The 14,643-nt window shown below is 40.3% G+C and overlaps 3 protein-coding genes across 3 annotated transcripts; all 3 read left to right on the forward strand. All coding sequences in view use genetic code 12, as the record gives it.

The window, feature by feature from the left end:
* Positions 1-218: 218 nt before the first annotated feature.
* On the forward strand, positions 219-2,276 carry MFG1 (Mfg1p; the record flags this gene model as incomplete). The annotated part of the gene is made up of 1 exon (XM_036808532.1): positions 219-2,276. The coding sequence occupies one exon, from the start codon at positions 219-221 to the stop codon at positions 2,274-2,276; it is 2,058 nt and encodes a 685-aa protein (XP_036665260.1).
* A 907-nt stretch (positions 2,277-3,183) lies between these two features.
* On the forward strand, positions 3,184-6,498 carry MET10 (sulfite reductase subunit alpha; the record flags this gene model as incomplete). The annotated part of the gene is made up of 1 exon (XM_036808533.1): positions 3,184-6,498. The coding sequence occupies one exon, from the start codon at positions 3,184-3,186 to the stop codon at positions 6,496-6,498; it is 3,315 nt and encodes a 1,104-aa protein (XP_036665261.1).
* A 2,850-nt stretch (positions 6,499-9,348) lies between these two features.
* Positions 9,349-14,271, forward strand: CPAR2_806390 (uncharacterized protein; the record flags this gene model as incomplete). The annotated part of the gene is made up of 1 exon (XM_036808535.1): positions 9,349-14,271. One exon carries the CDS (start codon positions 9,349-9,351, stop codon positions 14,269-14,271), a length of 4,923 nt encoding a protein of 1,640 aa, XP_036665262.1.
* Between the last annotated feature and the right edge of the window lie 372 nt (positions 14,272-14,643).

Consider the following 14,643-nt stretch of genomic DNA (forward strand, 5'->3'; position numbering starts at 1 on the left):
TGCACCTTCATCAAAGAGACTAAGAAAATAATAATGTCATGATAAACAAAGGATAAAAAAGAAAAAAAAAAAAAAAAAAAGTGTCAAAGGAGGAACCAAGTTTTTTGAAAATTGAAATCTTCAATCCAAACAAAACCCATTTGATAAGAAAAACCAATAACAAAACAAAACAGAGCCAGAAACAAAGTTGTCGGGACAGTTTCTATATCACTCAATTAATGAACGCTAATTCTCAGCCGTCGCAGCAACGCATGTTTGCTCACAACCAAGTTCAACAACCGTTTCAATCCGCACCACCACCACCTCAACAACATCAACATCAACATCAACAGCAACAGCAACAGCAACAGCAACAGCAACAGCAACAGCAACAGCAGCAGCAGCAACAACAGTTTCAACGGCAGCTAAACATCTCAATACAGGCGCATGGGAATGGAGGTGCTCACCCGCAACAGTCCACCAGAACACCAACTCAACAATTCATGCGACAACCTAATGGTAACCCCATGCAACATATACAAGAGAATACACCAAATTCGTCCAGACCTGGATTGCAAAGAAACTCAAACTTCAATGAAAGTACTGCTAGTTTACAATCAATTCCAATAAATGCACATAATCTACAACCGAATGGAAATGTAGTGAACGGCAGGTCCGCTGCTGTATCGAGAACCTTTTCACAACAAGCTCCTCCTCACACGAATTCTGGCAATAACTCCCAAGGACATACTCCAGCCATGCAAAACACACAATCACCACTGATAAACCAAGGAAGCGATCAAAAAACCGGAGGGAATGATGCGACATTGAGTCAACAAAGCGTTCAAGGAAATAGCAAACAGCCACCGGGTGGTGGTATGATGTTCCAACAACCGGGCCCACAGGTATCGATGCAACCGCAATTTAATATGGAAGTTGGTGGTGATGGTGGAAGTGCCAACTTCATACCGAATACGCGAAAACCATTCCCACATGGACAGAATCAGAACCAACTGCAGCCGATGTTAACGACAGCTGAGCAGATGCAGCAAGAATTCAATGCAAGGGTAATAAAAAGAAATTTGGGCAACGCTGCCACCATGCGTGTACTCGATTTAATTGATTTCTTAAGTAATGAGGCGCATGATAATTTGCAAAATGTTGAATTTTGGCAGAGAATCACTCCAGCATATTTCTTGCCCAATTCAACATTGAGGTTTAATTTCTCCAAATCAATAACAAACGAATCTGACAAATCGTTGAATGAAGTGACGGGATTAAATTTTAGCTTTTTAAAGTTGACTGGTGGTAAAGGAGTCAATGATTTAACAAGTGTACCAAACCATTTTGAACTAAATACAACTACGGCGCCAAGATTTCTTGCCAACTGTGTCGCGCAATCTGAATTTTCTAGATTTTCTGTATTCCTACCGGGGATGAAGTTTCAAGTTTTGAATAATGGGTCAATTATAATTGTTTCCAAACTTGAAATTAACTTTACATACAAGGACGATTCCATATCAAAATTGAATGGGAATGTCAAAGTCTTGATGAGTCGTGATTTACGTATTGAATGGATAGATGTCAACTGCCTCACTTATGAAAGCTTAATCAATTTGAATGTGCTAAACAAACAACCAGTCAAGAACAAGTCAGTAAATGATGTTTACTTCAATTCCAAAACTGTACAAAATATGTCAACGTTTGGTTTAGGTAAAGCAAGTACTAGACATTTGCAACTTGCCGATGTTTTAACTCACATGAAACAGTTGATGGATTTTAGTCAATTGAATAATATCAAGTCGCCACAACGAGCATTGGAATTACTCCTCACTACTCCTCAAGCAACAATACCAACGAATTTTCAAATGTCTCGAGGAGTTCCATTTGCCAGTGGATTCATGGGTGGCAGTGGTGGCGGTGGTGGTATACCAGCGCCACAACGTCAGCCTATCCAATTTCAAGGACCCGTACCTGGTGGCGAAGGTGCTACTACTGCAGCAGCTGCTCAGAAACATTTCCAGCAACAACAACAACAACAAGCATCTTCTTCTTCTTCTTCGTCATTACAGAACAACTCATCGCTACCGCAACTGCAAGCTCTCAACCAACAATTGCGAAGTACGAAACAAGAAGGACAACAAATGAACCACTCTAATTCATTAGCTCAAAAAAAAGATGATAATGTTTCCTCTCCATCACCGAAAACAGTCACCGATGAAGAACCGAGGAAGAGAAGGAAACCTAGTGTTGGAAATAGTGCGTTGAGCGCAGAGACTAATAAAAAAAGAAAGTAAGCTGGTGATTGCTTTATAGTGGATATGTATACGAATAAACGTTACAGCTCATTTTCATAGTCATCTCTAAATCTCGCAGCTTTTCACGTGATATGATCACGTGACAAAGATATCCAACACAAGCTCACAAGAAGTAATTGATTTTTCCAGAACATATAGTGGTCTGGATCTAATTGAGTTCATTTCAGAGATTACCATCAAGCTTGTCCCTATGCTCTTGCAATTTTTTGAAGTGAAATAAACAGTAATAACATGCTCACCAATTGCTTGTGTTTACAAAAAAGTAGGAAACTACTTGGTATAAAACGTGTCTTCAATACTTGTAATAATTCCTATCAAGAATCTTCTTTCTCTACACTTTACAAAGTCATGAACATTTGAAATGTAATAATTTTGCGGTGGTCACAATACTCGGTTAGCATTGGACAAACTAAATTCTATAACTTTTTTTTCAAATTTTGCAACAAAAAAAAAAAAAGATAGAGTTGCAAATGTGTGATTAGTATAAGTTCAGTTTAGCCTGTTTTCAGGTATTACTAACGCTTTCAACTGCAAATGCATTGATACTGTCGAGTGACGATCAAATCAATGGAAATGTGTTCTGGAAATATTTACTCCACCAACAAGCGTATCCCTACGATACACATCCTCGGTATCAGGAATTTTAAACACACTCAACTTTCAAGCGCGGTTAAACAAAGTGTGATAAAGAAACAAAGAAAAAAGAAATTTCTCCATGTCAATCAAAATGTTAATTACAATTTGTTGCTCGCACGTGATATGGGTGAAAAAAAAAATTATATAATACACTTTTCAACTGATAAAAATGTACATTTACTTTTTGCATACAGAGAGTATAGTACGGTTATCAGGAAAGGGACATATCATTTGAAATATACATTCAAGCATGGTTCCGCATTTGCTAACTGAAGAGACTCCAAAGAGTTCAAATGGTACTACTACTAGCGAAGCTAGTTACGGAGGATCAAGTATTACAAAGTTGATCACAGCCAATCCTTTTGGTTTAACGACTGATCCAAATCTGATTAGAGGAACAACTTATACTTCAGATGGTACTCTCATCAATCAGACTATTTACGCCATAGCCTCAAAAATCTTTAGCTATGAAACTATTGGTGCAGAGAATTTACTCGACTCGTATATTCAGGTTTGGTTGCACAATCAACAATCCAATGCATTTGGTATTGTTCCATTTTACAATAAGTTTGAAGTTAGATCAGGTGCTTCTAACGCTATCTTGGGCTATTTCAAAAAGAATGGAACCCATGGTCAACCAGTATCCACCATTTTAGGAGCCAGTGGTATCGACTACATGAAAACTTCCTTATCTGGACAAAATGCTCCGTTGGCTTTGAATGTGTCAGCAGTTGATTTTGTTGACAATGCTTTGGTGTCGAATTACGGAAGAGTTTTGAATGCAGCTAGAGATTTAGGGTTCCCCGTGTTTACCCCTACTGAATCCGGAATCGAGACTCAACATTTAGCAGTTTTGAATCACTTTTATGCTTTTGCAACTGGTAAACCATCAGTTTTCTTGTTTGAAGGTGTTGATGCTGCAAAAAGCTTTAAAAAGATCAAGGATGTGTTGTCTGTTGATGAAATCGGTCAGTTGTATCAAAATTTGTTAGACTCTGCTCCATCAGCCGATATTAGTGTTGATGCTGCTTTCGGGTTGTTGAATCAGTTTACTGGAAAGAATTATTCTCAGTTTGAGTATTTGGGAGGGCAAAATGCTAAAACCGTGTTTGTTGCCTATGGAACTCATGTCAATGACCAATGGAAAAATCTTGTTGGTGAGGATATTGGATTGATACAAGTTAGAGTTCCTGTTCCATTCAACCAGGATGTGTTTTCACAAGTTGTCCCTCAATCAACGAAAAAGTTGGTGGTATTGACTCCTGGCAATGATAAATTGAAAGCAGATATCAGTGCTGCTTTATTTTTGAGTAACAGATACTACTCGCTTTCAATTGAGGAGTTCAAATACCCGTTTGATTTCAATTGGACTCCGATCACTATTGCAAAGACAATTTCCAAGTTTGACTCTCAGGTCAAGATTGAAAGAATCTTGCCTTCATATGACAGTGAACCAAAGGATCAAATAATCACTGCCAATACATCACCAGAGGGCAATTGGTTGTTCTGGAGTAGGGATGATCGTATTGTTGTCGACACTGTTGACAAGTTGGCTCTTTCTTTGTCTTTGGATGATACAAAGAATGTTGCAATTAGAAACAAATATGACAACTCTAAATCAGGTGGTGTGTTCTTTTCCCAGATTAGTTCAACCACTGGATCATTCAGCACTACCGATGCAGCCGATGTTGTTGTTATAGAAGACTTGTCATTGTTGAACTCTTATGATATATTGGCAACTGCCAAACCGGGAGCCACTGTCATTTACATCAATCAAAAACAACTGATTGATGTGGAAAAATTACCCCTTGAATTTAAAAAGTCATTAGCTTTAAATCACAACAAACTTGTTGCTGTCGATTTTACCGTTGTTGATGCATTAGATGAAACCAACAATGGTACCAAGGGCTTAACTGCAGAATTATTGTTGCAGTTGGCATTTTGGAGAGTGACCTTACCGGAATTGGGAGATTACATTGTCAACAAGTTGTTGCAGGCTAACGGTGGCTCTTTCGAATTATTGGCAACCGTTTTAGATAACTTTATAAAGGCAGCCGACTTGAAGAATGCTATTGTATCTCTTGACGTGTTACCTGAGTGGCAAGATTTGAAAGAGGAAGCTCCTCAAGGAGACGAGAAGAAGGAAGCAGATACTCCTGCTGAGAAGAAGGGGGAGGAGACATCTGCCATTGCTGATGTTGATGGCAACAACAACGGGGAAGAAGAAGTCGATCCTCTTCCATTTTTTGTGACAGAGACCTCCGTGTTTGCTAACCCACGCGTGCCACTTGAGAAACCAGAGGAGACAAACAACACCTTCCACAAGCACATTGCCCAAAAGCTCGTGTTCCCAGAAGCATTCAAGATTACCAAGGATTTGAGGCCAGATTTACCTGTTAAAAACTTTGTTGTCAAGGTTCAAGAAAACAAAAGGTTGACCCCAGCTGAGTATTCGAGAAACATTTTCCATATTGAGTTCGATATTACAGGAACTGGTTTAAAGTATGAAATAGGTGAAGCTTTGGGCATCCACGGTAGAAACAACTCCGAACAAGTTGAAGCTTTTCTCAAATTTTACAATGTCGATGGCGATTCCTTGGTTGAAATGACCAACAAAGAAGACCCCGGCTTGGTTGAAGTTAGATCAGCAAGACAAATCTTGAGTGAATCAATTGACTTTTTGGGTAAACCACCAAAGAGATTTTACGAGTCCTTAGCCGTATTTGCATCTGAGCCTAAGGAGAAGGAGCATTTGACAAAATTAGCTAGCGCAGAAGGAGCCGAGGAGTTGAAAAAGAGACAAGATGTTAACTTTGATTCGTACTTTGATATATTGGAAGAATTCAAATCAGCCCGACCAAAATTTGCAGACTTGGTTAATATCATTGCTCCATTGAAGAGAAGAGAATACTCAATTGCATCTTCGCAAAAAATTCATCCCAATGCAGTTCATTTGTTGATTGTCGTTGTTGATTGGGTTGACCCAAAGGGGAGATTGAGGTATGGTCATTGTTCCAAGTATTTGTCCGATTTGAAAGTTGGTGATGAATTGGTTGTAAGTGTAAAGCCTTCCGTTATGAAATTGCCACCATTGACAACACAACCGATTGTGATGTCTGGTTTGGGTACTGGGTTGGCACCATTCAAAGCTTTTATTGAAGAAAAAATCTGGCAACAGCAACAAGGACACGAAATTGGCGAAATTTATCTCTATATGGGATCGAGACACAAGAAGGAAGAATACCTTTATGGTGAGCTTTGGGAGGCTTATAAAGATGCTGGATTGTTGACACATATCGGTGCTGCATTCTCCAGAGATCAACCTCAAAAAATTTACATTCAGGATAAGATTAGGGAGTCGATCAATGATTTGACCGATGCGATTGTCAACAAAAACGGATCATTTTATTTGTGTGGTCCCACATGGCCAGTACCAGATATTACCGCTTGTTTAGAGGACATTGTTTTGAATGGTGCTAAACTCAAAGGCGAGGAAATTAAGGATGTTGCTAAAGTCGTTGAGGATATGAAAGAGGAGGGCAGATACATTTTAGAAGTTTATTAGAGGTTTGCGTGTTTAGTTTAGAGAGTAAATATATCGATGAGTTCGAAATGGCACACTATGGCAAACAAGTTGTTTCTGTGTCCCGCTTCGCGAAGCTTTCAAAATGAGCTCATTTTTTACAAACTTAATCCAAATCAAACTATCGTACGAGATTAATTGGGCGAAGTCACTTTTTAGGTTTTAAAGTTTTAAGGGTACATTTTGCCTTGGACGAAAAAAGGAATATTTGCAAGAAATGCTGAGCTGGTTATGCGTTTAGTTTTTGGGAGAGATATTTGAAGACTCTGTCTCTCTCTCTCTCTCTCTCTCTCTCTCTCTGCCTTCAAATTGGGTAGAGTTCGGAATGCCATTCTAATTGTAGTTGGATATGATTATAGATCCATCAGACCTAATCGAAGAGGTTTCTAAATGATCTTCACAAATGGTGAATCTTTCCTCGCGATCGACACCAAAGGGTTCTGAAAACTTATTTTCGTTTTCTTCTTTTCTTAATCCATTGATTGGCATGAGAACCATATGTCGACCTCAAAGTTCGAAGCCCAGGATAAGCGGGGAAAGTTTTTTAATAACTTCCTTAAGTGGAATCTTCTTAAGACATTATTCTCCCTGTACCCCGATGGCCACTAGTATCGTAAGATAAAGTCCAATATGTAACATTTTGCTCCAGCGAGCGATTGCACTAAGTTGTTCTCATAACCAGAAGTTGCAAAGTTCAAAAGCAGTCGTAAATCGCAAATTGAGATATTATTCCCTGTTTCTGTAACCATATTTTTGCTACGAGAAAAGTTATTTCTGAGCAAATAGGGTAAAAACTTTAATTTGATAAAGTGGACCAATATTGTTTTTTATTTTAAAATTTAGACTCTAGGTTGGACATGGTTCAATGGGAAAGACCCATTTTATCACAAATTTTATACCAAAACAAAATAAGGGCTCAAGATTTGACATTTAAAGTTCGGACCCCTAGTAAACGGAAAGTATTGTACGATGCTTACAACAGAGCGAGATACGGACGATGCTAGTAGGCTGTAGGATTTTTAGTCAATCACAAGTTTTTGATGGTGTTCAAAAGAGCCCGATGTGCTATAGAGTAGAGAATTTGTAATAACAAATACTTCTCATAGCTAAATTCCAGCATTGCATTAGATTCTCGTTAAAGATACATCTCGAGCTCTGCACGCTATCCACTGAAGAGCATTTATGACACAAAGTGGAAGAGAAGATAAGTGGCCTAATGAAGGTGTTTTGCAGTTCTCTAACTTTCTTCGGAAAGAAGCATCCGCCACTCGCCTTAACCCTTCTTACTAAAAATGCCCTCATACAGCCCACTTTGCAAAGAGATGCTTACATCAAGATTGAAACCTAATGCAATATGCAAATTGGGATCTTGTGGAGCTGTATTTTCCAGATTGTAGCTAAACTTTAAATCTACTACAGATTGTAAGAGTTTTGAAGTATGTGCATTAGTTTCCCGGCTAGGGATATTTAGCTCGTTTGACAAAATTCACACCTGATTTCTAGTTGGAATTGAGATTCTCATGTAAAGCCCTTTACTTCTAAATATAAGCCCCAATCGTGTCCAAAATTTCGTGAACAACTCTTGTGGAATGTGTTCAACGAAAGTAAAATAAAATTTTGAGAACCCCGCCTCTACTAAGCAGGGCAAGTATTCAAGTAGTAACACAAACTTAAAAATTTGTACAGTTAGGGTTTAGGATTGACTACACCCTTTGGTAAAGTCTCAATTTAACAAATGGGAATGCATCATGAACCTGCTCGTATGCAGAAGCGAGCCCATTCTACTAATAAGAAGTGACCAGACATAGTGTGGGCTAATTAATTTCTCAAAATTAAGCTTCATTACTGATCTCTTTCATCTTGAACGCTAAAGTGATGAGCGCGTTTGTTCACAAGGGTTAGGGAATCTTTTGAATTTTGATACAATGTAGCATCGGCTCCGTTTTGATAAATCTAAATTGTTCGGTTATTTCTTTTATATCTTTTCATGTACCATCACAGGTTCAGCAGATATACTTTTCGAACACATTGCAAAGATTAACCACCAGAATGACCTAATCGAGATTCTGCGTACTAATCTCCATGAAGTAGATCATGGCATATCTCTCTTCTCGAGTGTGGTGTAGAACATTCTCAAGGTGGGGTGAGAAATGTTGTATTTATGAGCAGAAGTACTGCTAAATAGACCACCTAAAACAACGGTTTCGAAGGTCATCTTGAACTAATCAGAATTTTAAGTTACAACTGTTTTGGTTGCCTCATTCATAGAAGGGAGACCTAGTTGCTTGATGCAGTAACTAGTGGGCTAATTTCAGAATCTTTTGTCAACATTGAGATTCTTTGTGTTTATCAGTTCTGAAATTGCAAACTGCCGTTCTTTTTGAGATTAAAGTTACCTAGGGTTTTACATAAAGACAAAATTACTCTTGGATCCACAAAAAAGTGGCACGAGAACAACAATACTTGAATACTTTAGCTAATACAACTACTCTTGCCACCTATATGATGGTTTATTTCGCTCATGAACTTTAAATGTAGTTTATTTTTTGAGTTGAATTTTCGGTTTTGTGTTTATATTTCCCATTACTCTAATCGGTTGCAAATTTTAAACTCACATTAGTTTTGTTCATCAATTCACTCAACTAAAGTCCACTCTGGGGGGATACCTCTTGTATTAGAGAATGTTTTCACCTCTTAAAGAGTAGTCAGAAAAATGTGTATAAATAGAGAGTGAAATCTCCTCTGGTTTATAATAATAGGGAGCTTAAAATACTAAAGCTTGCATCGCTAATCAACATCAAGGTGTACAATATCAGACTTAAAATTGTTAAAATGCAAATGTTTGACAAAGCTTTGTTGCTAGCCTGGCTCCTAATCTCCACGGTATGCAGTTTGGAAATTACAAAAAACAGGATTGATAGAGGATCAATCAATCTTGGAAATGAGGATATAACCATTCGCTCTGGTGCTTTTTGGTCCATTATTAACAATGCTGGTACAAATTTCAATTCCAATATAAATGTTGATGAAGGAGGTATCTTTTACGTTTCAAGTGTTTCTCCACAGGTGTCTTTGTCTGTTACTTTGTTGGGTTCTTACACCCTTATCAACAACGGTGTTATTTCTTTAAATGCAATTGCTGGTAATCCAAACTATAATTTTGATCTTGTTGGTACTTCCATGATTAACAATGGAGATTTGTTTTTATCCGGTTCAGGTGACAATGCCGTGACGGTTTATATGAAAGCGACAGACTGGGAAAATTATGGGCTTATTCAAGTGTATCAAAAGAAAAGAACTAATGGTGTGGTTTATTTGGGTAATCACGGGTTATACACAAACAATTATGGTCAAATTTGTTTGTTCAATCAGCTTTGGCAACAAACAGCTAACATTCTTGGTACTGGTTGTATTACTGGAGCAGCTAACTCGTCCTTCTATCTTGCCAACACAAATTTGGCAATATCATCTCAACAAACAATGTACATGGCCGACGGTACAACGTCTATTGTTGCTGTAGGGTCACTCACTCCATTGACTTTCACTGTTAAAGGTTTTGGTCAAGTGGATGGTGTCTCCAATAAAATCGGTTTGAGTGGTACCCTTTACAGCTCAACATCTGGAAAAAATCCATGGGATTACAATGCAGACACAGGTATCCTCACATTATACGTTGGTGACTATAGACAAAATTTCAAAATTGGTAAAGGCTATGACAACACCAAGTTTTCGGTCGTCACCGATAATGCCTTGGGATTACCAGCACCTAATCTAGGCTCAGTTGTTTACAATGGTCCTGTTCCCGAACCAGGTTTACCCGCGGCTTGTAAGCCTTGCAAGCCTATTCCGGAAATACCCGATCTTGACGCGACTTCGTACACGACAACATTAAGAACGACATCAGATGGCCTCATCTACACTGACAATGCTCTTGTTGCTATCAGTACCGACACCGATGGTATTTTCACGACCTCCACCTTGACAAGATACCCACAACCTGAGGAGTCTTTGTTTTTATCCACATGGACTACTACCAATGCTGATGGATCCGTTGAAACTGACTCTGGTTTGATCACACAATCGGGCTCGTCATTTAGTACTATCCTTACGATTCCTCCACCGATTCAGACCCAGTTTACTAAGACATGGACAACGACAGACTCTGAGGGTTTAAAGGAAGTTGATTCAGGACTCGTCTCCCAATCTGGTAACTCGTTCACCACTTTGTCAACCTTCCCTCCGGTTCAAACCGAGTTCACCTCAACATGGACTACCACACACGCAGATGGATCTGTTGAAACTGGATCAGGACTTGTGTCACAATCTGGTACTTCGTTCACCACTTTGTCCACTTTCGTTCCAGATATTCAAACCGAGTTCACCTCAACATGGACTACCACACACGCAGATGGGTCTGTTGAAACTGGATCAGGACTTGTGTCACAATCTGGTACTTCGTTCACCACTTTGTCCACTTTCGTTCCAGATGTTCAAACCGAGTTCACCTCGACATGGACTACCACACACGCAGATGGATCTGTTGCAACTGAATCAGGACTTGTGTCACAATCTGGTACTTCGTTCACCACTTTGTCCACTTTCGTTCCAGATGTTCAAACCGAGTTCACCTCAACATGGACTACCACACACGCAGATGGATCTGTTGAAACTGGATCAGGACTTGTGTCACAATCTGGTACTTCGTTCACCACTTTGTCCACTTTCGTTCCAGATGTTCAAACCGAGTTCACCTCAACATGGACTACCACACACGCAGATGGGTCTGTTGAAACTGGATCAGGACTTGTGTCACAATCTGGTACTTCGTTCACCACTTTGTCCACTTTCGTTCCAGATGTTCAAACCGAGTTCACCTCGACATGGACTACCACACACGCAGATGGATCTGTTGCAACTGAATCAGGACTTGTGTCACAATCTGGTACTTCGTTCACCACTTTGTCCACTTTCGTTCCAGATGTTCAAACCGAGTTCACCTCGACATGGACTACCACACACGCAGATGGATCTGTTGCAACTGAATCAGGACTTGTGTCACAATCTGGTACTTCGTTCACCACTTTGTCCACTTTCGTTCCAGATGTTCAAACCGAGTTCACCTCGACATGGACTACCACACACGCAGATGGATCTGTTGCAACTGAATCAGGACTTGTGTCACAATCTGGTACTTCGTTCACCACTTTGACGACATTCGAGAAACCAGTTGAAACCGAGTTCACCTCAACATGGACTACCACACACGCAGATGGATCTGTTGCAACTGAATCAGGACTTGTGTCACAATCTGGTACTTCGTTCACCACTTTGTCCACTTTCGTTCCAGATGTTCAAACCGAGTTCACCTCGACATGGACTACCACACACGCAGATGGATCTGTTGCAACTGAATCAGGACTTGTGTCACAATCTGGTACTTCGTTCACCACTTTGTCCACTTTCGTTCCAGATGTTCAAACCGAGTTCACCTCGACATGGACTACCACACACGCAGATGGGTCTGTTGAAACTGAATCAGGACTTGTGTCACAATCTGGTACTTCGTTCACCACTTTGACGACATTTGAGAAACCAGTTGAAACCGAGTTCACCTCAACATGGACTACCACACACGCAGATGGGTCTGTTGAAACTGGATCAGGACTTGTGTCACAATCTGGTACTTCGTTCACCACTTTGTCCACTTTCGTTCCAGATGTTCAAACCGAGTTCACCTCGACATGGACTACCACACACGCAGATGGGTCTGTTGAAACTGAATCAGGACTTGTGTCACAATCTGGTACTTCGTTCACCACTTTGACGACATTTGAGAAACCAGTTGAAACCGAGTTCACCTCAACATGGACTACCACACACGCAGATGGGTCTGTTGAAACTGGATCAGGACTTGTGTCACAATCTGGTACTTCGTTCACCACTTTGACGACATTTGAGAAACCAGTTGAAACCGAGTTCACCTCGACATGGACTACCACACACGCAGATGGATCTGTTGCAACTGGATCAGGACTTGTGTCACAATCTGGTACTTCGTTCACCACTTTGTCCACTTTCGTTCCAGATGTTCAAACCGAGTTCACCTCAACATGGACTACCACACACGCAGATGGGTCTGTTGAAACTGAATCAGGACTTGTGTCACAATCTGGTACTTCGTTCACCACTTTGACGACATTTGAGAAACCAGTTGAAACCGAGTTCACCTCAACATGGACTACCACACACGCAGATGGGTCTGTTGAAACTGGATCAGGACTTGTGTCACAATCTGGTACTTCGTTCACCACTTTGACGACATTTGAGAAACCAGTTGAAACCGAGTTCACCTCGACATGGACTACCACACACGCAGATGGATCTGTTGCAACTGGATCAGGACTTGTGTCACAATCTGGTACTTCGTTCACCACTTTGTCCACTTTCGTTCCAGATATTCAAACCGAGTTCACCTCAACATGGACTACCACACACGCAGATGGATCTGTTGAAACTGAATCAGGACTTGTCTCCCAATCTGGTACTTCGTTCACCACTTTGTCCACTTTCGTTCCAGATGTTCAAACCGAGTTCACCTCGACATGGACTACCACACACGCAGATGGATCTGTTGCAACTGAATCAGGACTTGTGTCCCAATCTGGTACTTCGTTCACCACTTTGACGACATTTGAGAAACCAGTTGAAACCGAGTTCACCTCAACATGGACTACCACACACGCAGATGGGTCTGTTGAAACTGGATCAGGACTTGTGTCACAATCTGGTACTTCGTTCACCACTTTGACGACATTTGAGAAACCAGTTGAAACCGAGTTCACCTCGACATGGACTACCACACACGCAGATGGATCTGTTGCAACTGGATCAGGACTTGTGTCACAATCTGGTACTTCGTTCACCACTTTGACGACATTTGAGAAACCAGTTGAAACCGAGTTCACCTCGACATGGACTACCACACACGCAGATGGATCTGTTGCAACTGAATCAGGACTTGTGTCACAATCTGGTACTTCGTTCACCACTTTGTCTACGTACTCATCTTTATTGAGCTCAAGTTCGTACACACGATGGTTGAATACTAGTACTCATGTTCTCCCAGGAAGTAGTACAACTTTAACATCAGTGGAGACAGCAAGTTTGACCCATGTGGTCCCAATGTTGACGACATTGTTAGGAGGTGCAGAGCCTAGCGCATTGAGTGCTGGTTCAGTTAGTGAGAATAACCCAACAGGCGTTATTAATGCCGTCGATGATGGTGTTGACAAAACAGAAACTGGTTTGATCACCGCTAGTATCAGTGCAGCTTGCTCCACTTCGGTCATACAAGGTACCAGCTCCACTTTTACAAGTATTTCAGGCGCTTTAACTTCAGGTTACAGTTTTCAAACAGGAACTATATCAATCGGCGCAGGTGCACAAAGTATAGGTGTTGATGCAGAAGGTGGAGGTTCTGGTACAGAAGGTTTGGGTGCTGGTACACAAGGTGCAGGTGTTGATGCAGAGGGAGCAGGTGCGGAAGGTACAGAATATGGCCCAGGTAGTGGACCTAGTCTCACTACAAGCACCACGAGAATTGGGTCAATTCCATCTAGTGCAGTTGATGAGTCTTCTGCCCGTAATACAGAACCTACTGCTGAAATCACCACCTATCAGGGATCTGCTTCATCATCGAATTTTTTGTCAATCACTTTCTTAATCGCATCCATTCTTCTTTCGATGCTAATTTAGAGATTGGAGCTTTGGTCAACTTATGTGTTTCAATTCCAATTTAATTCGTTGTTTCTTCACAATTTTCGTTGCTTACTATATAAGCAGATCGATTTTTTTACTGCTACTACGCTTTTTTTGCGATCTGTTATTTGCCCCTTTCTTTTCTCATTTTATTTTTGTTTGTTGGTTTGAATGTTAAACAACAGAAGCAATCAATATAATTTCTTGTTGGTGTTGCAGTACATTGTTTTTCACGTTTTTTAATTTTATTACTTTCGGTTTGTTTCAAGCTTACGTCTGATTAGTTTGATTGAAATAGTTAATTTACTTTTTGCTTGGTTATAAGCTTGTTTGAAATTTTGTAGAGATTTCGTGAACATTTGATTATCG

The sequence above is a fragment of the Candida parapsilosis genome, contig 005807, assembly GCF_000182765.1.
Source record: "Candida parapsilosis strain CDC317 annotated contig 005807".
Classification (NCBI taxonomy): Eukaryota; Fungi; Ascomycota; class Pichiomycetes; order Serinales; family Debaryomycetaceae; genus Lodderomyces; species Lodderomyces parapsilosis.